This window comes from Pleurodeles waltl, chromosome 3_1, assembly GCF_031143425.1.
Source record: "Pleurodeles waltl isolate 20211129_DDA chromosome 3_1, aPleWal1.hap1.20221129, whole genome shotgun sequence".
In the NCBI taxonomy this organism is placed as follows: Eukaryota; Metazoa; Chordata; class Amphibia; order Caudata; family Salamandridae; genus Pleurodeles; species Pleurodeles waltl.
The window spans coordinates 830,941,455-830,969,036 of record NC_090440.1 but is presented as its reverse complement, the minus strand read 5'-3'; the positions used below and the strand labels follow the sequence as shown (position 1 = coordinate 830,969,036).

Below are 27,582 nucleotides of genomic sequence, written 5' to 3'. Positions count from 1 at the left end.
TACCAAGGGAAGGTTGGGTAATGTAGTCCTAAACGCTAAGGATGCTGGGGAATATAGTATACCATAGCTCCCTCACTCGACTACGCCTAGACTGATGTAACCCATCAGATTCTTTTCAAACTGCACATGAAATTACATTCATAGTGCTGTATATAAAGCTGGGGCATTCAAGCCATGTAGATGGACTCATTAATCACATTGACAGTTCACTCTGAGTATTTCTTAACACTCAAACTCTCAGTTTCAGACACAAGTATAGTACTGGAGACTGAGGACTAAATTATAAAGTAAGGAAGAGAGAGGGTTCTATTCTTTCACTCTAACCCATGACAGTAAAGATAGATAAAGGAAGGGAAATGGGTTACCTATGGGAGAGAGGGAGAGAAAACAAGGGAGGAAAAGAAAAGGCCTAGAATTTCTTTAATTATTATACAGAACCTTATAACAGCTGTTTACAAATACACATTTCTGCTGGTCCTGTCAATTACTAAAGTACCCCAGGGTATCTTATCACTAAGACCCACCACATCCGTACGGAGGCGTTAGATCAATCTATATTCAAATATTAACAGTGCCATTGTCATATCAGGTCGAGCCTGCACAAGTTTCTCCAAGACACACCATTCTATATCATGCTCATTATGGCCTTTCTCTATGAAATGTCTCATAAGTTTGGTAGCCTCCTGTTTGCACCTAATGGTGCTACGATGTTCTACTACTCGCGTACTGACCTTTCTTGTTGTCAACCCTACATAAACTAAATTACAAGGGCATCTGATCAAGTAGACCACATTTTTAGAATTACAGTTCGTAAATGATTGCAAAGTCCAAGGGGTCCTTATACCTACATCTGCCTCCTTAAGTCTCCTGGTAAAGGGGCACATACTGCAATTCCCATATGGAGCATGTCCTGCTGGAGAAGGTCTATCCCAGAGGGTTCTTTGCTGCCCCACTGGTTTATTATTTCTTGGGCGGATGTGTACCAGGATATCCTTGATATTTCTTGCCCTTCTAAAGGAGAACATTGGTCTTTCCAAAGGAAGGCCCCCGATTGTAGAATTTTCCATCTGTTGATAATCTTTTTTAGTTTGTTAGATAATGGACTAAAGATAGTTACACAGATCACCTTCTCCTTTTTCTCTTTTCCAAATGTCATCAACAGCTGTTCCCTGTTATTGTTCAGAGCTCTCTTGTTAGCTTTCCTAATTAATCTGCTGGGATCTTTTTCTCAAGGAGTTTCCCAGATAGTTTTTTTGCATGTGACTTGTACTTCCCTACATCTGAACAGGTCCGGCGTAAGCGGAGGAACTGCCCTACTGGTAGGTTTTCCCTTAGGGCCAATGGGTGGAAGCTATCAAATCTCAAGAGACTATTGCGGTCTGTTGGTTTTTAAAAGACCTCTGTTTAAAAGGTACCATCCTTCTCCCTTATAACTAGATCTAAAAAGGTGGTGGCTGTAAACCTTAGAAAGGGATCTAGTGCGTTCAGCCATTCCATAAAAGTCCGTGCTTCTTCCCAAGAACCTCATCAGATCAATAAGATCAATAAGATATCATCGATGTAACATTTCCACAGGCGGATGTTTTCTCTGAACGGGTTTGACTTGTTCAGAACATTATCTGATTCGAAATCATGTACATAGATGCAGGCAAGGCTAGGAGCAAAGGTGTTTCCTATTGAGGTCCTCTGCACCTGGAGAAATAAATTCACTTTCAAATTCAATAAAGTTTCTTGTCAATGCCAGGTGCGCCAAATCCAATATATATTCTTGAGGTGTAGAGGACACCCATTCCGTTTCTCTCAGGACTTTGTCTACCACCTCTAGGGTGGCTTCCTGCAGAATGTTTGTATATAAAGACTCCACATCCAGACTTATGAATAACTTCATCATCAAAAGGCAAATCCATCATGAGATTCAAGACATCATTTGTGCCCTACAGGTAGGTGGGCATCTTTTTTTACCAATGTATGGAGAAAGAAAACGATCCCTGAAACAATGGGCTTTCCTGGTGGGGAGATTTAATTTTGTGCATCTTAGGCAGGATGGAAAAGTAGGGTACCCTTAGGTGGTTGTTGAACCAAGAACTCAGCCTCATTTTTAGTGCAACGTCTGAAATTATTTCTTAGATGTCAAGACTGTGCATAGCAGGGGTGCGTGTTATAGTTACCTTGGGCACAAGTAGTAGTTACTAGATATAACTATAACTGGTGAATTTTGGTGTTTTTATTTTTTTAGTTTAAAACATTACTTTGGCACTGAAATTTTCACTTAACTTTAACGCCACTTTGGGGGGCGTGGCTGATCGGGCCAACATGGCGGACGCTTAGTTTCAGAGCTCCGTCGAGGCCTTAATTAATCCTGTAAAAATTAACATTCTCCCGGGTGCCAAGAGTGCGATCCTGAAGATGAGGAGCCGGGTTGGCCGTTGAGACCACCGGATCAAGAGGAAGAGCCGCAAGACGAACCCAGGCGACCGGGACCCAGCTTGAGTGTGGGCCGGAGCTAGGCCGGGCCAGAGTTACGAAGCGTGAGCAACGTTGGGCAGAGGTGAGGAGAGCCGGACGCCGGTGGGTGACCCCGTGTGAGGCTGAGGCTATGTGCTGCTTGCTGCGGATGAGACGTAGAGCTCCCTTGGCTGCTCCCGGGGGAGCGACGACCCGGCTGCCGAGACCTGCGGAGGGAAGCCCACCGGGAGGGCACCGGTGGGATCCAATAAAATTCAGCATCCTCCCGGAGCCGGGGATACGATCTTGAAATTGCAGAGCCGGGCTGGCCGTCGAGACCACCAGTCCGAGTGGAAGAGCTGCAGAGACGAATCCATGCGACCGGGACCCAGCGCGCGTGTGGAACCGGACTAGGCCGGACCGGAGTTACGAAGCACGAGCAGCGTTGGGCAGAGGTGAGGAGAGCTGAGCGCCAGTGACTGACTCCGGGTGAGGCTGAGGCTGCGTGCTGCTTGCTGCGGATAAGACGTGGAACTCCTCTGGTTGCTCTCGGGAGAGCAACGACCCGACTGGCGGGGTTCAGTGCGAGTGCCGCAGGGAGAGGAGGCATGATGGGGGGCACCGCGAACTAGCACAGAAACTGAACCGCCGCTGGAAGACCATGCTGGCCTGGGCCGTGAGGACCCACCTCTCCGAGTCTGAGACAATCTGATTGGAACCAGGCTTGCACATTCTGGCAACCGGTCTGGAGGGCCGCAGATCAGACAAATTGGGTCAGACGGGAGAATGAATACACCCATCCCCAGTCGGTGAGTGGGTCGCCGCCCTGTTCGACATCTAGCCCACAGCAACACGAGTCCCGAATGTCTTCCAAGGGTAAGACCAGAAGCAAGACATTGCATCGTAATCCTATAAGTACACATCAGAAAGAGACCATGGGGGACTTTGCGCAACCAACGGTTCAGGCAACCCTGGAGAAGATCCTGGGGGCCATTGAAGACACAAAAATAACTTTACGACAAGACATTAACCAAGTGGCAGTGGAGCTGGGGTTGCTGAGGGCAGACCTCACCAAATTGTCAGGCAGAGTGAAAGCTACAGAGGCAGCAATATCAGAGCTCACTCTGAAACATGAAAAACTTGCAGCCTCAGTTCTACAGCTGGCAGACCGGGTACACTGCCTCGAATGCCGCGTGGAAGATGCAGAAGGCAGGAACCGCAGGAACAACATTCGGGTGGTGGGCCTTCCGGAGGGAGTGGAAGGTTCCAACATGGTGGAATTCCTCGAAGGATGGCTACGCACAGTTCGTGGCGCCGGATCACCTAATGGTCTTTTTCTCCCTGGAGAGAGCACACCGAGTCCCCTCGAGACCTCTGGCGCTGGGGAGGCCACCGCGGGTGGTGGTGGCGAAGTTAATGCATTATAGAGACAGGGACTGTCTGCTCCGTAGAGCCAGAGAAGCTGGGCCCTTTGAAGTAGAAAATAGCGCGGTGACGCTATTCCCGGACTTCACCTTGGAAGTCCAGTTGAAACGTGCCTCGTTCTTGGCCGTGAAAAAAGCCCTCCGCGAGGAGGGGATCCAGTACTCACTCCTCTTCCCGGCCAAACTACGAGTGGTCCTGGATGGCAAAACGGTGTTTCTACACTCGCCAGAGGAAGCATGGGAATGGTTGGAGTCGAGGGGCTTGACGGCGGGCCGTCACGAACAGCCCGGACGAGTCGCCCACAGAGGAAAGAAGAGACAGCGCAATAGAGATCGGCTGCCCGTGGGGCCAACCAGGGCCCAGAGAGAGTCAGCGAAGATGGAGGCCCTGGATGCGGTGGCCTCGGTGTGCGGGAGTGCGCCCTCGCAGGTCAATAGTGCAAAAGACTCGGACGTGGGGTCGGTCTCTTCAGAAGGAGGCTCCAGCTACCCCGGCGACGCCCCTAGAGTGACTCCCCAAACATCGGATGAACTGGCATAAGTGTCCTCCCGACTGGCACTGGAGGATAGCAATGCTTTGTTGAAGAGGCCTCGACGACCTCGCAGCCACCCCCTCAACCAGTTTCTCGGCCATTCAGTCGGAATGGCGAGAACTCAAACTGACTTGTTATTATTACTGCACTGTTGCAATGTTAACTGGGCAACCTACAGTTTGAGAGGTGCCCTGGGGTTGGGGCGTTGGTGTTTGAAATTTAGTTTATTGATGGTGGCACTGGGGTCACGATTTACTCAAATTAAGCTTAACGAGGAGGGTAAGGAACTAAGGCACGGGAAGGAAGGGGGGAACAATGCGGCTCACCACACACCGACATGGCTAGTTATTCATTCTTGACCTGGAACGTCTGGGCTCGCCCTCTAAGAGACATCGTGTGCTCTCGTACTTGAAACGGACGGAGGGGGGTACATGTCGGCCTGCTGCAAGAAACCCACCTTACAGCTACTGAGATAGATAAACTGAAGCGCAGATGGAGGGGTCAGATCTTCGCTACTAAATACTCAGCCTATGCCAGGGGAGCACTGGTGTTGGTAAGAGCGGGGGTCCCTTTTGAGGTTACGTCCACCAAAATTGACCACGAAGGCAGGTTTGTGATGGTGGGGGGCCTCCTACACGGTGTACCAACTACCCTATGCAGCATTTACGCCCCTAATCAGGACCAAATCCCCTTTTTACAGCAATTGTCTAGACATCTTACACGTAGAAACAGGGAAGAATTATTCATCGGAGGAGATTTCAACAGTGTGGTAGATGTGGACATGGACCGCTCCACCCTGCCACTTAAGGGGGCGATAACACATAAAATAGCCAACCATTCCAGAGATTGGATGCTGAGTTGGGGACTGATAGACGCTTGGCGTGCCCAACACCCGACAGACAGGGACTACTCATACTACTCTAGCTTACACCGCCTACACACTAGGATAGACAGGATCCTATGCTCTGCACAGGCTACACAAAATGTAACTCACACGGAATACCTAGGTCGCAACCTGTCCGATCATAACCCCTTATTACTGGTATGGAAGGCAACTGAGGATAGGCCCCCCATTCCGTTGTGGAGATTACGTCCATCTGCCCTGGAGGACCAGGCATACAGAGAGTCACTCCGCTCTCACATCACAGATCATGTCACCCTTAATGCCAGATCAGCAACATCTAGGGGCATAGAATGGGAAACCCTTAAGGTAGCAGTGAGAGGCCAATGCATGAGCCAGACAGCTGGAATCCAGCGCACACTAGAGAAGGAGCTGGTTAAGCTAGAAAAGACCATCCATGAAGTGGAAAGGAACAGTAATGGTACAGAAACAGAAGATGACAGATTAAAAGAAGCAAAGTCCTTGCATTCCCGAATTGAAGAACAACTAAGATTACATAGCGCACGAAAATATTGGGCCTCAGTGCAAGCAGAAGAGGGTAGATCTGGGAGAATGCTGGCCTGGCTGGTGAGACCGGGAAGCGAAGGGGCACCTATAGTAAATGTGCGTGACAAGAAGGGGAGGATTCACCACTCACCTAGAGAAGTCAATGAGGCTTTCCTAGAGTACTATACCTTTCTATACAAGCAGCCAGATCCAATCGAACTAGAGCAGGTCCGGGCATACATACACCCGTTACCACCATCCACACTGACAGATAGCGACAGGGATGTCCTGTGGGACCCGGTGTCCCTGGAAGAAGTACAAGAAGCCATATCACAGTTAGCAGCTGGGAAAACCCCAGGTACTGATGGGCTGCCGATGGACTTCTTCAAAAAGTACTCTTCACTGCTAGCTCCCAGACTGGTAGAAACATTCACAGAGGCATTCCAACAGGGTATGCTTCCCGGCTCTATGAGGGAGGCACTGGTAATCCCCCTGCCTAAGCGAGACACAGGTGAGCTAGCGGTGACCGACTTCCGCCCATTGTCAATGCTAAATTGTGACTTCAAAATCCTCAGTAAACTTATGGCCAATCGGATCCTTCAACATATCCCTAACCTGATACACCATGATCAAAATGGTTTTATCCCAGCACGGAACACATCCTTAAATCTGAGGCGCCTGTTCTCCATTTTACACATGCCACACACTGAGAAACCCCCGGGTGCAACTCTGCTGGCAATAGACTTCGAGAAGGCATTTGATTCCCTAAGTTGGGATTTCCTACAGACAGTGATGCTTCGAATGGGGCTGGGAACAAACTGGGTGCGCTGGGTGGATCTATTATATGCATCCCCCCTTGCGAGAGTGAAAACCGGAAAGTCGGTCTCGGAGGCATATCCAGTTTACAGGGGCACTAGACAGGGATGTCCTCTGTCCCCTCTATTGTTCGCCCTGGCTATTGAGCCCCTGGCCGCCCAGCTCCGCTCCGCCGGCTTGGGCAGGGGGATAGTGCTAGGACAAACCGAAAATATCATCTCACTCTACGCAGATGACGTCCTAATATATTTGAGGGAGGGTGAGACAGGCCTGCCCTGGGCATTAGAGGCGCTAGACAATTTTGGAGCCCTTTCAGGGCTCCGGTTAAATAGAAGTAAGACCTTTGTCTTCCCACTGGAATCAGGCAGAATGCGCCCATCGACATGCCCTCCGGACGTTGTGTGGGCCCCACGCACCTTTAAATATCTGGGCATTAAGGTGTTCCACGACCTAAGAGACTTACGCAAGGGTAATATAGGTAAGGCAGTCCGAGCGCTCCGCTCCTCAGTAGGATTTTGGAGATCCCTGAAACTGACCATATCAGCTAGGATATCCCTATCAAAAATGATAATGCTCCCACGCCTCCTGTATTTCTTTACTAACCTGCCAGTAGTGATTCCCTCAACTTGGTTCCACTAGTTAAACACCCTACTCAGAGAGCTTATAAGGGATGGAGGCCGCAGACGCGCCTCGCTCCCTGTCCTCTGCAGGCCGGTGATCGTGGGGGGCCTCGGGGTGCCAGATTTCGAATCCTATTACTTGGCCTGTCAGTTGCAGTGGGTGGCCAGATGGCTAGCGGGGAGAGGATGCGCGGAGGAGCTCACTGCTGGCGGGGGGAGTGGCGGAAATTGGATGCTGGCGCTCATGCTCGCCCGAACAGTGAAGTGCAAAGTAGAGAGTACATTACTGAAAACTGCGTTAGAATGCTGGAAGAGATGCTCACGCAGAACGGGAATAGGTACACCATATTCCCCGGCCCTCCCATTACAGTGGCTGGTGCTTGACCCATTAGACGGATCGAGGACTTGCGGTGGCCTAGGGATATGGGCGAGTAAAGGGGTTGGAACTCTCAGAGACTTCTTCCAGGGAGGAATACTGAGATCATTCACGGATCTGGTCGAAAGGAATAAAATACCGACTGGGCAGTTCTTAACCTACCAACACCTGAATCACTGTATTAAAATAAACTGGGGAATGAGTAATGCAGAACCAGAGACACACAATATCATGCATATCCTCCTGACCATGGGAGAGGATACCCACCTGGTCGCTAAACTGTACAGGGCCCAAAATGAGTGCACTCTGACCCCCCTCCAAGCCCTTCGTGAGAGATGGGAAAGGGCACTGGGTAATACTCTGACAGAGGCTGAGTGGAAGAAAGCAATGGCATACCCTAGGACAGTAACTAGGAACACACGTTTAAGATATATACAATTTAATTATTTACACAGAACATATCTCACACCGCATAGACTAAACATCATCTATGGGGGAGACCCCAGAACATGCCCCAGATGCAATGAAATAGATGCAGACCTGGACCATATGCTATGGCACTGCCCGGGCATCCGGCGGTCCTGGGAGGAGATACTGGGCGAGCTTGAGAAATCACTGGGTGTCAAACTGGCGCAGACCCCATTGCTGTGCTTGCTGGGACTGCACTCGGGACTGGCGCTGGGTGCAGTAGCTACCCGATTTCTGGACCTGGCACTGGCACTCTATAGGAGACAAATAACACTAAACTGGAAAGCTTCTAGCTCCCCCCCATTGGAAGTCTGGCGACGTGAAGTCACGAAATGGGCCAGAGCAGAACTTCAGGTCTTGGAGCGCAAAGAATTGAGGGGACTGCGCCAGAAACCCATTGCCCCTTTATGGGAGGAAATATTAAGAGGATGGGAATCTCGAGATAGCGACGAGGAAACACAAGGAGAGTAGCCGAGACACCATCCGTCCAGGAGTAATTAGGTAGACCAGAACACATAAACATGCAATATGAACTGAAGGGGAAGATCGTTGGATCTAGCACAGAGCGTAAGATAGCCAAGGAGGGCAGCAGCCACATGGGAGTGAGCGACACTACATAACTCTGATCAGGAGCCAGCCCAGGCACCCACACTCACGACCAAATAACCCCTGAGTAGACAGTTGAGATTAAACTTAACAAGAGAACTCCAGTCCCAGCTGGCTAGTCCTTAACCCACTCTACTAGGAACATTCACCTCAATTAACCACCATCATGTAAATAGTTCCTAAGAATATCTACTGAGAAACTACATAGACCACGAATACGCTCATGCAAGCACTATCCACAGGTTAGAACGTTACAACAACTGTTGGCAATAATTAATGCGGACTACTGTACAAGTTATAATTATATTATTAATGTATAAAAATAAAATGACAATAAAATATTGTTTAAAAAAAACAAAAACGATAACGCCACTTTAACCTTTGTTTTTTTTGAGTGCATACATATATATTACTCATCAGGTAGATCTGAGACACTTGGCACAGATGAAGGGACTGGCATAGATGCATTTTATAGGGTGCGGAAAATATGGTAGTTCTACGTTTTGGCTTATTTGCCTCATAACATAACAGCAATACCAGTCGCGGCTCGCTTAACTGTGAAGGGGTGGGGAGGGTGCAGCACGTGGGAGGGGGGTGGTGGGTTAACATTTAATTTAAAAAAGTAAATAAATAAAAACGTACCTTCTCCTTTGCCGCGCCACTCCCTCGTTGTCGCTGCAGACAGGCACAGGCTCCCAGCTTGCCCTGCGGCCAATCCTGACGCTGCTCAGAGCAGCATCAGTATTGGCTGGGAGCACCCAGCCAGGGCGCTGCCAGGCAGACTGAGAACCTGTGCAGGCTCTCTCCAGACCAGCACCGTGATGCCGGGCTGTGGAGAGCCTACAGCGCATGTGTTTGGACGGCCCAAGACAGCCGGCCAAGCACACATGCTCTATGAGGGGAGTGCACATTCACCCCCCATGTCCTCGTCCCTTTCACCACAAAGGGATAATAAACATCCCTAATGGAGGAACCGCCCCTGAGCAATAGTATTTTATTTGTAATGGTATTTATTTAGCGCTTACTACGCCTGACGGGGCGTCGAAAGCAATACATCACATTTTGGACACAATGAAAGCTTGGCTAAGACATCGCCATAGCCATCCCCGACGGCTACAAGATCGCCCGGAAGGACCGCATCAACCAAACCGGAGGAGAAATCGCCATCATCTACAGAAACACCATCAACATCATGACCACCACTGAAGACACCCCCCTCGCCGCCGAACACGTACACTTCCAGATCCACACCTACCCCAGAACCATCCTCAGGAGAACACTCGTCTACAGACCCCCGGGCCCATGCGTCCAATTCAGCGAAACCATCACAGATTTCATCAGCCCGCACGCACTAGCCTCACCAGACTACATCCTCCTCGGGGACCTGAACTTCCACCTGGAGAAAAACAACAACAACACCGCCACCCTGCTCGACAACCTCGCCAACCTCGGACTCAAGCAACTGGTGAACACCCCCACCCAAACCGCTGGCCACACACTCGACCCCATCTTCTCCGCCAGCAAGCACATCTCCTTCAGCCACTCCTCCAAGCTACACTGGACCGACCACAGATGCGTCCACTTCACCTTCAAATGGGAGAATCACCACCATCGCACACAACAAATCCCCCGCAGATGCTGGAGCAAAATCTCCACAGAGCAGCTCCTCTCAACACTGAGCCAAAACCCACCAGCCAACATCACTGATGCCAACAACGCAGCCCACAACCTCACACAGTGGATCACCAACTGTGCCGAAAACCTTGCTCCACTTAAAAGCCCCCCAAGCTGGCCGAGCATCAGGAAACCCCCATGGTTCACAGACGCCCTCAAAGAATCCAAGAAATCCTGCCATACCCTCGAAAAAACCTGGCGCAGGGAACGAACCACAGAAAACATGACAGCCCTCAAGATCGCCACCCGTAAACACCACCAGCTGATCCGCTCCACCAAAAGGACTTCATTCAAAGAGCGACTAGACAACAACACCCACAACAGCAAGGAACTCTTCAACATCGTCAAAGAGCTCTCCAACTCCAGCGCCAGCTCCAACGACATCACACCCTCACAAGAACTCTGCAACTCCCTCGCTACATTCTTCCACCGAAAGATCGCAGATCTACACGACAGCGTTGGACCCCAGACCCCGCCCCCTACCACCGAACCAGCAGCCCCCACCACTACACTCAGCTACTGGACCCCTATCAGTTCAGAAGAGACCAGAAGCATCATGAATAACATCCACTCCGGCTCCCTCTCGGACCCTTGCCCCCCTCACATCTTCAACAAGGCCGACTCCGTCATCGCTCCCCATCTCCGGAATATCATCAACAGCTCGTTCGCATCAGCCACCTTCCCCGAGAGCTGGTAACACGCGGAAGTCAACGCCCTCCTGAAAAAACCCACGGCTGATCCCAAAGACCTGAAGAACTTCCACCCCATCTCTCTTCTCCCCTTCCCGGACAAGGTCATCGAGAAGACCGTCAATAAACAGCTGACCGCCTTCTTCGAGGCTAACAACTCGCTCGACCCTTCTCAATCTGGATTTCGAGCCAACCACAGCACAGAAACCGCCCTCATCGCAGTCACCGACGACATCAGGACTCTGATGGACAAAGGAGAAACAACCGCCCTCATCCTCCTGGACCTCTCGGCTGCCTTCGACACCGTGTGCCATTGCACCCTAATAACCCGCCTCCGCACCACGGGAATCCTAGGACAGGCCCTAGACTGGATCATCTCGTTCCTCTCCGACAGAACCCAGAGAGTCCACTTCCCTCCCTTCCGCTCAGAACCCATCGAGATCATCTGCGGCATACCCAAAGATCCTCGCTCAGCCCAACCCTCTTCAATATCTACATGAGCCCCCTCGCCGTCATCGCACGCAAACACAACATCAACATCATCTCCTACGCCGACGACACCCAGCTGATACTCTCCCTCACCAAAGACCCAACCACCGCCAAAACCAACCTACAGGAAGGAATGAAAGAAGTCACGGAATGGATGAAGCTCAGCCGCCTAAAACTGAACTAAGACAAGATGGAGGTCCTCATCCTTGGACAACCCCCATCCGCCTGGGATGACTCCTGGTGGCCCACGGCGCTGGGCACCGCACCAACCCCCTCGGAGCACGCACGCAACCTCGGATTCATCCTGGACCCCCTCCTCACTATGACCAAGCAAGTCAACGCCGTCTCGTCATCTTGCTTCAACACCCTACGCATGCTCCGAAAAATCTTCCGATGGATCCCCGCCGAAATCAGAAAGACAGTTACCCATACCCTCGTCACAAGCCGTCTGGACTACGGAAACACCCTATACGCAGGTACCACCGCAAAGCTTCAGAAACGTCTACAACGCATACAGAACGCCTCTGCACGCCTCATCCTCGACATCCCTCGCCACAGCCACATATCCGCCCACCTGAAACACCTGCACTGTCACCCCGTCAACAAAAGGATCACCTTCAGGCTCCTCACCCACGCACACAAAGCACTCCACAACATGGGCCCCGAATACCTCAACAGCCGCCTCTCGTTCTACACGCCCACCCGTCAGCTCAGCCAGCCTCGCCCTCGCCACCGTCCCACGGATCCACAGAACCACCGCCGGAGGAAGATCATTCACCTACCTGGCAGCCAAAGCATGGAACTCCCTCCCTGCACACCTAAGAACTACCCAGGACCATCTCGCCTTCAGGAAACTCCTCAAGACATGGCTTTTCGAGCAGCAGTAACTCCCCCCCCCCCCCCCCCCCCCCTCCAGCGCCTTGAGACCCTCTCGGGTGAGTAGCGCGCTCTATAAATGCATTGATTGATTGATTGATTGATGTGTATTTGGACATATTGAATTCATGCAGTGTCTTCTCTAGCCGCCAGCAAGCAGTCTTGAGGAAGACGAGAAGTTGTTGCTTCCATAAATTACAATGGATAGTGCTGCAGATTAAAAATCCAAGACTTGCTTCAATTATCACACGTGACAAGTGTCCACTGGCAGTTTTGTGTGTATGTTAAAGATGAGCACGCAAAAACATTTGAAAAACAGCATACACTCAAATTAAACCAGTGCGCTACCTCTGGTTCGGGCAAAAAAAAACTTTCCTGTCTCGGAATGCGTGCTGGCAAGCCGTCTGCTTCGCCCGGTTCTCCCAAAACACCCATGAACAGCATGATAAAGTCAGCTGTCACCACAGTCCTCCCCAACCTCGGCCAAACACTATCATAATCTGATTGACTGCCTTGATCCATTTTGTCTCACAGGCTACAGTGCACACAGGCTTCCGACGCTCCCTCATCGGCAGCAACCTGAATAAAACATTGTTTCCGTTTCTTTACGTTTTTGTGAACTTCCATCGGCGCATGAAGCTGCATTTGTAAACCTATATTGATACCATATATTTCCTTCACAAACCCAGAGCCCCGCCCTCCTACCCCCGTGCCCTAACAACGTCCTGGCAAAAAAACATTAATTTACCTGCAGAAAGTAAACAGAAGGCGAGATAGCAGAGCGTCAGGGGTTTCAGGGTTACTGTGCCCCTGTGCCCCCTGAGCAGCGACTCCAGCAAACGCGCCATCTTGTGCTGCTGCGTCGAGATTCCGAGTAAGACCTTTGCCCAGGTTTTTCCTGAGAACGCACAAAACGTTTCACTTTCTATTTGGCTGAAGTGGCTTTCTGAGAGTCCGGTAACGCACCAGAACCGGTAAAGCGGCATTCTCATACACACCTACCCTCACTATTCAGGCGTAAGACTACCTACATCAAGGTTAGCGCCCCGATTTCTACACCCAATATCCCGATTCCTCGGTGGCTTTCTGCCATCAGAGACTGGTCATGTATGAGTGTGACTTGGAATATGCACTGCCAGTAACCTGCTCCCGTAGCCAGTGCACCATTTTTGTCACGTTCTCTCTGCGTGCCCTAGTGCTTTCTCTGTGTTCCTCGCAGGTAATGAAAACAACCATTGCAAAGCCAACATGTTTGCCAAAACCATTTGGTGATGCTGTGAAGCATTTGAACGCCTACGAAACGCCGCAGTTGGCATTAAATAAAATTAAATCGAAGTAGGGCAAAAGTGCTTTTTTAAGGTGCAGCCAAAGTCAGGACTGGCCAAACGTGTCACACATTACATGGGGCTGCTAGCAGTCAGGGTTCTCTTACACTTCTTTATTCACATATGAATTGTGTTCTCAGGGCCTAAGTCCTCTAAAAAGAAGAGTGGGGCTAACCTAGTTATGCTGTATGCAAGTGACAGCATGGTGCACTACATTGCACATAACATCACAGAAATTGACTTCACAGGAAGTGTCATCACTTGCCTTGACTTTACAGGAAGTGGCTTCACAAGAAGTGACATCAGACCGTAAGACCTCATATACATGTTCAGCAGGTGTAGCATGAGTACATTTGAGCGCATTACAAGTATATATGCAAACCCTGCTGATATTGGCAGAAGACTCACACTTGTGTAAACTACACATAAAACAATGTTGCCTTTTGTCAGCATAAAGCTTCCTTTACCCAAGGATTAAACAAACTATCTCCACCTCTAGTCTACCTAACCATGCATAATATTCCATATGCAGCATATTTTCATGCAGATGTGATTGCTTTAGCTGCCTGCACTCTTTAGAGACGAGACCTATGTGAAGTATTCATACTCAGCTTTACCCAACTGCACTCATTTTAGGAGGCTGGGCTCATTTTTCACCAGCAGACCATGACACAAAGAAAGAATTATGAGGAAGAAAGGAGAAGAGAAATAAGAAAACAATGATGAAAGCAGAAAAGGAGATGAATAAAGAACCTGCGAGAACAAGCAATTGTAGGGCAGTGAAAGAAAAAGGTTATGGTAACCTTGACCTTCAGCAATAGGACCCTAAGAAAAGGTTTGGGGCTCTGCATTTATGTTTTTACAATTTACCACTGCTTCACAAAATGTCACCTTCACATTTAGCAACAAACATCTCTCTTGTTATTGTTGGCACAACTATATCTAAACCACCCTCACATTCACCAGTGCAATCTGACAGCTTACCCTGTAATCAGTACCACCAGAGTGCCTTTGCCAACTATTACAAAAAGAACAGATGATGGATGGAATGCTGAACAATACAAGCATTCACACCCAGTCAAAAAGATCTGGGTTTAATCCATCATTTTTTTGCTCACCACGCCACCCCAGTTCAGACTCACCCATCTGCAAATCAGTCTTGATCCTGTTACCCATGGGAACAGTCCAGCCCGAACTGCCAAGTTAAGTCCTCACTGGACCGACAACAAGCTTCCTAGGACCTGTTTCAGGGTATCACCCTTCATCAGCCAGGCTAGCTTGAATCCAGTGGCACAGTGAGCATGGGACCCACGTCTGGGCATACCCTTCCCACTTGGGGCAACAAATGCAAAAAGAACAGATGGAAAGAATTCTGAACAATTAAAAAGATTCACCCCAGTCACTGATCTGGGTTTAATCCATTCTTCTTTTGCTCACTATGCCAACCCAGGTTGAACCCAGCTATATGCAAATCAGTCTCGACCCTGTTCCCCTATGGGAAAGGTCCAACCTGAACTACCAAGCCAGGTTCTCACTGGACCGAAAAAAAGCATCCTAGGACCAGTTTTCAGGGTATCACCCTTTAGCAGCCAGGCTAGCTTGAGTCCAGTGGCGCAGTGATCACGGGACCCACGTCTGGGCATACCCTTCCCACTTCGAGCGGCAAATGCAAAAAAAACAGATGATGTACAGAATGCTTAAAAAAGCAATCATTCACCCCAGTTACAAAGATCTGGGTTGAATCCATTGTGTTTTTTGCTCACCATGCCACCCCAGTTTGGACCCAGCCATATGCAAATCAATCTTGACCCTGTTCCCCATGGGAACAGTCCAGCCCGAACTGCCAAGCAAGGGCCTCACTGGAACGGAAACAAGCATCCTAGGACCGGTTTCAGTGTATCACCCTTCATCAGCCAGGCTAGCTTGAATCCAGTGGTGCAGTGAGGAGAATCAATCAATCAGTACATTTGTAAGGCGCGCTACTCACCCACGAGGGTCTCAAGGTGCTGATGGGGTGGGAGATGTGCTACTTGCTCGAACAGCCAGGTCTTGAGGTGTTTCCTGAAGGTCAGCAGGTCCTTGGTCTGCCGTAACTGGATGGGGAGGTTGTTCCAGGTCTTGGCGGCGAGTTAGGAGAATGATCTGCCGACGGTTGTTGCCCTGTGGATGCGTGGAACGGTGGCGAGGGCGAGGTTGGCGGAGCGGAGCTGTCAGTTCGGGTGTAGAAGGTGAGTCGTTCATTTAGGTATGCTGGTCTGTCGCTGTGGAGTGCTTTGTGGGCGTTCTGTATGCGTTGCAGTCTTTTCTGTAGATTGGCCATGGTTCCTGTGTAGAGAGCGGTGCCGTAGTCCAGTCTGCTGCTCACGAGGTCCTGAGTGACCATCCTTCTGGTTTCGGTGGCGATCCACCTGTAGATCTTGCAGAGCATGCAGAGGGTGTTGAAGCAGGAGGATGAGACGGCGTTGACTTGTTGGGTTGAGAGAGCGTAGTTTAAATATTACATATTATAGACGTGAAATGTTTACATTTGACAATGCAGTATTAATAATTAATAATTGAAATGTATTAATAAACGTGGAGAATTATTCACTTGTGTAAACTAATGTCGAATAGAAGAAATAATCATTTTATAATTGTGTGTATTATTACAATTAGAACCGCATTCATTAGAACTCGTACATCTTAAGTTAGCATGAGTCGCGAACTAGCTGTGTAACTCTCATATTAAAGCGTATTTTTCTGCTTCTCCAGTGTGCAGACTTGCAAACGACCATGACCCAGCGATTGTTCTTTTATGTACTTATTAGAAACATAATGGAATTCTCCCATTCGCATGCTAGTAGCTTTTTAGTATGAATTATGAAGCTTCGAAACAAACATGGACACTTTCAAGGACAATAAAGCGAGGAGAAGAGAACTCTTGACCCGAGACGTGTGCCAAAGTGGTGAAGTAACCCCGGATATGCCACCTACGAAAAACTTCAATTATAAAGACCAATTGGGATTTGAGTAGATATCAAGAAATGGCAAATGCATCACTTAATGTATAATTTGATTGGTTACCAATAGTGGGGTGTAGTGACTGACCAATAGAATCTTGGGGGAATGTATCACGCAAAAGGGGATAAAAACCCATGACACGGGAGACGAGACACATTAGGTAGGGGATGATATTGATTGCATCCAGAAACTCTGTCACTCTATTTGGTGACTTGAGACTTAGAAAAACCATCCTTGTCCATAGACTGCCCCGTTAACTTTCCCCCTTAAGGGGAGAGTTTTCCTTGCCTTTAATTAGATAGACTGACGGTGATTCTAACTGATGTCCTGAAGACGTAGACTGATCCTGTATGCTGACCTGTCCAGAGAAGGGTAATGATAATATTACTAATGAAATCTATTTTGCCTTTTCTTTCTAGGTACCAACTGCTGTGTATATTTTGAATAGAGATCTTAGCTAGATGTTTTCCAAATTGATGTTCTAAATTGTTTTACATGAAGCCCCACATGTTAATGCTATTTCGAGGTTAGATGAGGTATTCATTTGACTGACGGAACTGACGTGACTGACATATAGCTATGCTGAACTGAGACCTATGAATGATTATGCACTGTGATCTATTCGTATCGATGCATCTATTTTATGTTTCTGATCATTGCATTATTGAAAGCTTATCGTAGTTGTCACTTTGTGATTATGCTCTTGTGCTTCTTGGTTTTGAGACTAATGCGTTTATTATTAGATTGTAATCAATAGGGAATAAATTCATAAAATCATCCTTTAAGGTGTGGTTATTTGTGTCTGAAAACTAATGATTGTGCTGAAGGTTCATTAATGGTTAATGCAAAATATATTTTGATGCTAACTTTTAACAATGTTATTGATTTATTGATTGGTTTATTGATTGGTTATCTCGTCTTACGGAGACTCATCACTGGGCCCAAAGATTCATCGACCTAAAACGAGTCCTGATGTGTATAAATTGACATAGACGGACGCGTTAACAGGGTCATGGAGAGCGATGAGTCCAGGATGAACCCCAGGTTGCGTGCGTGGTTGGTAGGCGTTGGTGCGGCTCCCAGCAGTCGTCCCAGGCGGAGGGGGTGGAGCCGAGGATGAGGACCTCCGTCTTGTCCGAGTTCAGTTTCAGGCGACTCTTCTCCATCCAGATGGCGACGGCCTTCATTACTTCGTGGAGGTTGGTTTTGGTGGTGGCGGGGTCCTTGGTGAGGGAGAGGATCAGCTGGGTGTCGTTGGCGTAAGAGACGATGTTGAGGTTGTGAGATCAGACAATGTTGGCGAGCGGTGCCATGTAGACGTTGAAGAGGGTCGGGCTGAGGAAAGATCCTTGGTGTACGCCGCATATGGTCTTGGTGGCTTCAGATCAGAAAGGAAGGAGGCGGACTGTCTGGGTTTTGCCGCTGAGGAAGGAGGTGATCCAGTCCAGGGCTTTGTCGCGGATCCCTGCGTCGTGGAGGCGTGTGCGTAGGGTGTGGTGGCAGGCGTTGCCAGGGGAACAGGGTCAGGACTGATTTGCATATGGCTGGGTCCAAACTGGAATGGCATGGATAGCAAAAAAAAGATGGATTTAGGCCCAGATCTCTGTACTGGGGTGAATGTTTGACATTGTTTAGCGTTCCGTCCATCACTTGTTCTTTTTGCATTTGTCACCCCAAGTGGTAAGGGTATGCCCAGACGTGTGTCCCTTGCTCCCCAATGACTTTGGAGTCAAGGTTGCCTGGCTGATGAAGGGTGATATCCTGAAACTGGTCCTAGGATGCTTGTTTCCAGTCCAGGGACGACCTGGCTTGACAGTTCAGGCTGGACTGTTCCCACGGGGAACAGGGTCAAGACTGATTTGCATATAGGGGGTCCAAATTGAAATGGTATGGGTAGCAAAAAACAATGGATTTAGGCCTAGATCTCTGTACTGGGGGTGAATGTTTGACACTGTTCAGCATTCCATCCATTACTTGTTCTTTTAACACCAACTATTAAGCATAATTTTCAAAGTAAGACGAATCAGCTCCACATCAAAATAAGTGTAATCTGCACAGTATCCAAGGATGAGTAGGATATGGTGACAAAGGCAAATCAAAAGAAAAAGATAGATACAATTCCAATCCCAGTTAGCACTTTCAAGAAAATATTGGTCTTCAGAAGGAAATATTACTAGTTTGCATAGAAAAACTGTCCAAGTGGTGAGATGTAGGAACAGCAAGAGATACCACAAACAAATGGCCAGCAATAAGAATCTACACTAGACTATGCTCGCTAATAGGAACTGAGCCTTTCCTAGACACATTACGCTGCCAACATGGTCCACTGGAGTCGGCCTGCGTGACCTACTTGTTTACAGTAACACTGACCTATGGGCTCGCCTATTAATAGTAACGTCATCCAGAAGGAGCCAGTTGTAAGTAAGCACATGTGATCTTTCATTTCACACACAGCATAACTGAATTGTATCAGTATCCCAGACCTAAGAGCATCATAACAACAAAGCTACACTGTGTTATTGTGTTATAATGCAGTACATTGCAAACTTTGCAACATCGCTGCAGTAGGGATGTGTGAGAATGGGAAAAAACAAGACCACCCATATCACGGCAAAATTTCACACAGCCATATCCCAGTGCTCTCGAATTGCCAGAGCTACAAAAAAGTAACTTGTCTTCCTTTCAAGGAAAACATCTCTTCAATTTAGTGATTGGAACTGGAAAATAAAGCACATAATTTCAAATGTTTGGAAATTATATTTTATTGTGGTGTGAAGTGCACAAAACTGGAATATCTGGGTCATGGAGGACCAAGCAGGGTTATGCAAGGCAGACTTTATTTGAAGTGAAAAGTGCATAGTAGCGACATCTGCCTGGCACCCAAGCTTCAACCTTATGTGCCAAGAATTAAAGACAAAGCATTAACATTTGTTGTAAAACAGGAGAAATAGGAGAAATAAAGCAGTGTCTATCTAATGGCTGAAATGAACAATGTGGAAGCAGAAAACCTGGGATCAATCCCGGCTTCCTAGCTTTACCAAATTCTGTAATCCTAGGCAAATCTCTCTCTTGTGGTTGCTTTAATAGGCTATAATGTTGCACCATGTATAATAAGAATCTAGAATGCAGGGAAATGAGGAACCAAATAGGTTAACTGACAGAAAGAGAACTTTGATGAAAGTTTGATTACAAGGCCCATGTGCCTACTTACACTCATGAAGCTCTAAATAGGATGCTACTTACGTTATGCCAAAATAGGGACCAAATGGGTCAGTATGTAAGGCATGTATGAGTATGGTGAATGGAAGTTTCACAATTGAATACAAACAAATAGGACACTAACGGAATTCTTGTGAGGTCCTGATAAAAAACAAATTGCCAAGTGAGGCATTGGTGTGATGCCTGAAACATGCTGACCCAGGGATACAGAGGATACTAATTTCCTTAGTGCACCCCCACCCATCTTCAACTCCATCAGGGTGCACTTTGAAAACAAAATCAATCCTCAGGACACCCTAGACTATTTTAAATCTCAGATCCCACCCAATAACTAAAGAGCTCCCGTGGCTACCAAAGTTGAGCCTGCCCAGATACACTAGGTATATGGACAAGGACTCTATGATGAAGCATGCCACTTGGAATTCCAGTGGGTGAGAGTCCTTTTAATCCCATAGGGTGATCCCCTTGGGCTGCTATGGTGGCAATAGGTTAAGCACTGCAAGGGTATCCTCCTGTTGTTTTTGTATGTTTAGGTGAGTGAACTATCACTTCTCACTCGCTCCTTCTTGGAATATAGTAATAAGAGTCTAGGTCACATTTAGGATGTATTTGACACTTGACTTTCAAGCGGCTTCTGTCTGCCAGCCACACTCTAACCTCATGCGACAAGAATTAAAGACAAAACCGTGTTCTTTGGTGTGAAATAGGAGAAATAGAGAGATGTCCACTTAGATGCTGAATTGCACAAAATGAAAGCAAAAAAACGGTATGCTGCCCATGATCTCTGTATGCCAGATGGGGTTGCAGTGATGATTGAGGGCTGTCACCCTGGTGCATTGTTCTATCAAGAAGAGGGCCATAGCCCTGTGCAGTGCGGTGACCTAAACAGGCTGATTTCCTGTGTGCACTGTCAAAAACCCTGTATTCCAGTAGGGGGCCCATGGTGAAGTAAAAGGGCTGTTGCCCTGGAGCAGGGTGCAGCTGTGAAGGAGAAGAAGGTCATTACCTGCAGAGGAAGAGCAATAATTCAACTACAGAACAATCCAGGAGGACCCAAGACCTGCCACCAGATTCAGGGAGGCTTACCATGTAGGCAGAGTAGCGTATGGATGCCTGCTGCCTCTACTCTAGCATCCAGTTTTTTCTCGCTGCTGGGCCACAGATGCCTGCCAGGACACTCTAAACCTCCACTGCAGTGATAGGGGTAAGATTGAATACTGGGCCACCAATACTGGGCTTGCTGTAACTGACACACTACAGTGTGGAGGCACTTTGACTTTCTCAATACCATCATAGATCTTCTAAGACATGAACACACTAGCAGGCCTAACTGGAACGTCACCTGTCATAAACAGGAAATAACCTTGATCCTTTTAAAGAGAAGTGTAACTTCAGACCTGATCCAAGAAAAGCTGGGGTGTCTACCTTAAGAAAAATGTGTATATTATTTGTACACAAAATATATGGGTGGATGTACGGGAAAGCCAATGCACCACCCAAGTAATGCCTACCTGAAGCACGATAATGCAAAGCAGTGCAATGCACTGCCTTCTGTAAGATTTTTTTTTTTTTTAACACAAAACTATCCTATGAGATTATTTCCTCTTTACATATGTGTTGCATAATGCAGCATATGTGCAAAGAGGAAATAATGAGGAGAAATAAAGATAGTTCTCCTTATTACACCAGCCTCAGGTAGACTCACTAGTTTGGCGCACACCTATGTTTACAAGTCTTTGTAAATATAGATTTGTGTAAAAAAAAAACATGAGTGGATATACAGGAACACCCAGGAACCACCTATGTAATGCCTACCTATGTAAGGTAGCGCAAGGCAGGGCGATGGGCTGCCTTTTTTTCTTTTTTTTTTACAAAGCCACACAAAGGGGATTTGTGTGGCACTGTAAACCACAAAATAGATTTTGCTTCAGGTTTGTGTCAGAAAAGTGACACAGCCTCATGCAAAATCTGGGCCTCAACTTATACATTTAGGGGCATATTTAGGTCTTGGGTTGCACCACTCTTGCACCAAGCAATGTGATGCATGCATGACGCAACCCAAAAAAGCGATTGATCAAGCCATGCAAGGCCACCTTGTGGCTTGATAAATCTGGAGTAACGCAACTCAGCCAAATAGTTCTCCAGGGAAGTGTTCCAGTTTGTTGCATGGGTGTTCCCACGCAACACACATGGATTTTGACGCATACCCAGATTTACCAGGAGCTATAGACCTGGGAATGTGCCAAAATATTACGCCTTACCATGGTGCAAGGGTGCCTGCATTGGCGTTAGGCAGCCAATACAGTGCTACCACAGGGACAAAGGCAGGAATGGGCCGTATTCTTTTAAGTATGGCGCATTCCTGCCCTTTCCCTGTCACGCAGCACAGCAAGGTGACTTGCTGAGCTGCGCTGCTTGACTTTGCCATAAATATAACCCTTCTTTTTTTTTCAAATGTGCTGCAAAGAATTTGGCACCAAGGAGAAAACACACCGTAAATCTGTTCTGCTTAATTTATTGCAAGCCTGCATTTTAAAATATCTCATTGGGTTAAGGCATCTGCTGCAGAGCTCTGTGTTTCCCCAGTCAATCTGAATGAATAATAATAGTAAGATAACCCTGAAGGTTAATGCACTTGCTGGAAAGATCTGTGTCTTGTCTAGCCCCATTTGAGACTCAAAGTAGCATAGTGGGTCAATGTGTCTCCTGCAAAGCACATCGTGTAGCATGCAGATGACAGATTTTATTTTATGTAGGTAGGTAAATTGGTTACTACTTTGAATACTGAGATGCTTACTTGCAGTTGAATTGTAATCCTTCTAAACTAGCACAGTGAGCTATAAAGGATGATATGTGACTTCTGCGCATTGTAACTCCCACTGTTTTTTGTAACATATCCTGTACACTGATTTACAAATTTACATAATTCTTTATATATGCAATGTGTAGATGTAATGTAAAGTGCTCTAACATCCTGCATTTAGATGAGTAGAGCTATAAAAGAAAAATAGTGGTATTTAAATTATGTCAACACCTCGTCAGTCCTACTAAGTGCTATATAAATGCAATTTATTTTGTGTAAATGCTGGAAAAGTGCAACACATCTGATATTCTTGCAATGCATCCTTCCTGAGACCCACACTGCAGCCCATAGCGGCCCTTTCGAGTTCGGCACCTGTATAGTGTGACTAGAATTGGCAGCAACTGTGATAGTGACTGAGAGCGCGGCAGCCGTAGCTGGCTGCCTCTGAGTGTGAGCCCCTGACACTGCATAAGCGGCCCAGCTAGGACTGTGTGCGGCTTGAGGTCGCTCAAGTGAGACCTGCTCGCGGTCCATTACGCAGTTCACCTACAGTTTGTGAAGTTCCCGAAGCCCCAAGGTGCCTTGAAGCGCCAACAAGGTTCAATAGGTCCATAAGTCAATAAGTCGTAAACCTTCAGTACCAAGCACTAATATACTTCAAAAATGTGACACTTTATCATTATCACGGCCTTTGATCTCCACTGCTGCTGCATGCTGTCTGCAGCCTATGGGCCCTACCTACTTGCCTCACTTCATACCGTGATCCGCATAGTCACCTCAGCAGATCCACCTGTAATCTAGAAATAGAAGCATTGCACAAGTTTAAGCTACTAATGTAAACTGACCAGCTAAAGGCCAAAGGAAAAGGCAAAGAAGCATGCGGTTTCATACTCTTGCTGTGGACAAAGTCGGGAAGGGTCTTTCTTTAAAGGAGAGTAAATTGTTGTAGGTTTTATGGGACTATATTTAGTTTAGATTTGGGGCACCATCAAGTTCGCTTCAGCCAATTAAGGGAGGCCAATCCAAAAAGTTTGGAACACCCGGAAGTTAGCGGAAAGCCAGCCCTGACACCGAGGGGTTCTGAAGGGGACATCCGCAAACATATTCAAACTCAGTCTCAGATGCAGACACGAAGATCCTCATTGGCCCTTCTTCATGCCACTCAAAGATCCCATAAATCAGCAAAGCGAAACAAGGAGAAATTCCTGCACTGTCATAGACAAGAAATTAGACTTCAACAAGGACCCAACAGAGAAAAAATGACCCAGATACACACAAGGAGGTGCTCTATAGATGAACAAAGTAACAGGGGCAAGGCTCAGTCTCCATGGAATACGGGAACGTGAAATTCCGACATTAGAGGGTTTTTTGTGCAAGCCTCTAAATTTAATTTAAAATCAGAATCATCAAGCCTAACACAGGAGCCAGAAGTGGACCCTGGGGGCACGGATTCGGGATCAACCAACGACTAAAAGGCCAAATGGGTTATCTCTAAAACTCCAAAAATGTCCAGCTCACCACAACATCTAATGGCAGACAGTATTTCAACTGTCACTGCTTCACCACCAAATTCTGAGTTTACCCTGCCCAATGGGAGGGCGCAAGCCGAGGGCCTTCCCCATCTCCTCTATCCTCAAAGATGCTCCCTAGAAGAGAAGCTCAAGTCCCTGTGGCGATGGCACCACAAATGTCATCAATTACTCAGGCAACAGGCAGAGTGATTCCACTGAGCCCTGAGATTCTGGTGTCCAAAGACAAGCCCGTCAGGGAAAAGGGAACTAGAAGTCCCAAGGGGGATAGGGACATATCTTCCTCAGGGGAGCCCAAGGGGATCTCTTAAGCCATCTCACTCACCCAGATTGACATCCTTCTACCTACACTATGAGCCAGGGTACACAAGATCTAGTAGAAACATCAGCTCCACAGGAGAAGACGGGGAAGCCACTGCAGCCATCTTAATGGTCATCCCCGCATACGTATTTACATCGACTAAAGAAGCCAATAATTAAAGGAGATAGAACCAACACCAGTGTAATTAGAGCAGATGGAGTATCAAAGGAAGATAAGTCCAGAGAAAATCTCCATTATTCATTTGCAACTGGCCTAGTAGCCATAGGGCTACCACCACCAGCCACCGAAAGGGGCTCCATATCCAGATGGTGGTCAGAATTCTCAAGCACATGCTTCACTCACCCCCAGGACACCAAGCAAGCACCTGGTGAGGGTGGGAAGGAGGACGATACAATGCCGCAATCATCGGCAATCACTAACATCAATAAGACCCCTGAAGTAATGACCCAGGTGGTACATTTACATGAAGACAGGTTGGAAGAAGAGATCTCCATCCTACAATTGATTGCCACATCTATTGCAAGGATTGATGGGAATCTAGATGCTCTAAATACCTTAATTATCAGAGCACAATTTTCAGTCTGAATTGAATCAAAGCAAGACTTGTGTGCCTGTGGGCTAATAATTGAAAAACTAACATCCTTTCCATCACTAATGGCCTCAGTAATTGGTGACTTTAAAAAGGCACTTATTTCCCCAAACATCATCAATGACCTGGACAGCCATCGAATCCCCGGGGCCAGAACTGCAGAAATCAAATTAGCAGAAATTTCACCTGCATGGGCCCCAGGCAAGCCGGTGGGCAGATCCAGGCAGAAGAGGGCACATCACAAATAATTGGAGAACCAGGAAGGATAAGCGCAACAACATCCCCGTGGGGTCACCTAAGGGGGAAGATGTGTCGTCTATGTCCGGCAGTATTGTGATTCAGACCAAAACTGCGCAAGGGCCCCCGCAAACAAAAAACAATGACGCAAAGAACAAATCAGTGTTATCAGAGAATAGGATCCCCCCATCAAGAAAAAATAAGAAAAGACTGTGGAAATTAAACAAAAATAAGAACAACAGAAAATCATCTCTTCTTCAGTGGTTAGGAGCATGACCCACAGAGGTGCCAAATGGCAAGGTGGAAAGCATACCACCAAAGGAGGTGGATGGTGCAGATGTAGGGGGCTCGGTCCCAATCCAACCACAAAAGCAACCTCAAGAGCCTTTAAAATCATCTACTGGCCCCCAAAATGCTGGGAAAAGATGGAGCTTTAGAAAAACCACCAAAGCAAGTGTACAAATGTCAGTTGTGGCAATTAAATCAGTTAATGCAGCCACAAGTAATGAGCTTTGATCTCCCTGCAAAGACCTCAGTAGGGCCCCAAACAATGCAGTTTATGTGAAACATCGAAGGCCACGGTCTCCCAGGAAGCATAAATGAGAGCCACTCAACAGCTGACACAACATAACCCATTAGCAAACAGGAATGACAAAACATTTAGGAATAAAAACTAGGGGGAAGGCATACCCACAATAGAGAGAGATCAGCCCTCCAATAGAGTGATAAGATGGGTAGGATAGTCTAATGAGCTCTTGACCAGGAACCCTCATACCCCAGAAACAGAGTGTAGGAAGCAGGCTCTGTATATGCTATATCTAAGTGAGATATAGTGTGCACAGAGTCCAGGTGTTCCCCAGAGGCTTAACAAAGCGAGGAGAAGAGAACTATTGACCCGAGACGTGTGCCAAAGTGGTGAAGAAATCCCGGATATGCCACCTACGAAAAACTTCAATTATAAAGACCAATTGGGATTTGAGTAGATATCAAGAAATGGCAAATGCATTACTTAATGTATAATTTGATTGGTTACCAATAGTGGGGTGTAGTGACTGACCAATAGAATCTTGGGGGAATGTATCACGCAAAAGAGGATAAAAACCCATGACACGGGAGACAAGACACATTAGGTAGGGGATGATATTGATTGCATCCAGAAACTCTGTCACTCTATTTGGTGACTTGAGACTTAGAAAAACCATCCTTGTCCATAGACTGCCCCGTTAACTTTCCCCCTTAAGGGGAGAGTTTTCCTTGCCTTTAATTAGATAGACTGACGGTGATTCTAACTGATGTCCTGAAGACGTAGACTGATCCTGTATGCTGACCTGTCCAGAGGAGGGTAATGATAATATTACTAATGAAATCTATTTTGCCTTTTCTTTCTAGGTACCAACTGCTGTGTATATTTTGAATAGAGATCTTAGCTAGATGTTTTCCAAATTGATGTTCTAAATTGTTTTACATGAAGCCCCACATGTTAATGCTAATTCGAGGTTAGATGAGGTATTCATTTGACTGACGGAACTGACGTGACTGACATATACCTATGCTGAACTGAGACCTATGAATTATTATGCACTGTGATCTATTCTTATCGATGCATCTATCTTATGTTTCTGATCATTGCATTATTGAAAGCTTATCGTAGTTGTCACTTTGTGATTATGCTCTTGTGCTTCTTGGTTTTGAGACTAATGCGTTTATTATTAGATTGTAATCAATAGGGAATAAATTCATAAAATCATCCTTTAAGGTGTGGTTATTTGTGTCTGAAAACTAATGATTGTGCTGAAGTTTCATTAATGGTTAATGCAAAATATATTTTGATGCTAACTTTTAACAATGTTATTGATTTATTGATTGGTTTATTGATTGGTTATCTCGTCTTACGGAGACTCATCACTGGGCCCAAAGATTCATCGACCTAAAACGAGTCCTGATGTGTATAAATTGACATAGACGGACGCGTTAACAGGGTCATGGAGAGCGATGAGTCCAGGATGAACCCCATGTTGCGTGCGTGGTTGGTAGGCGTTGGTGCGGCTCCCAGCAGTCGTCCCAGGCGGAGGGAGTGGAGCCGAGGATGAGGACCTCCGTCTTGTCCGAGTTCAGTTTCAGGCGACTCTTCTCCATCCAGATGGCGACGGCCTTC

General features: G+C 47.3%; 1 protein-coding gene across 1 annotated transcript in view; it reads right to left on the bottom strand.

Annotated features, from left to right (window-relative positions):
• LOC138284669 (uncharacterized) overlaps window positions 1-13,378 on the bottom strand; it is a 538,877-nt gene extending 525,499 nt beyond the window's left edge. The window contains exon 1 of the mRNA XM_069223737.1: window positions 13,152-13,378. Within this exon, the coding sequence (XP_069079838.1) occupies window positions 13,152-13,251 (100 nt within the window). The 5' untranslated portion in view covers window positions 13,252-13,378. The remainder of the gene's footprint in view (window positions 1-13,151) is intronic.
• Between the last annotated feature and the right edge of the window lie 14,204 nt (window positions 13,379-27,582).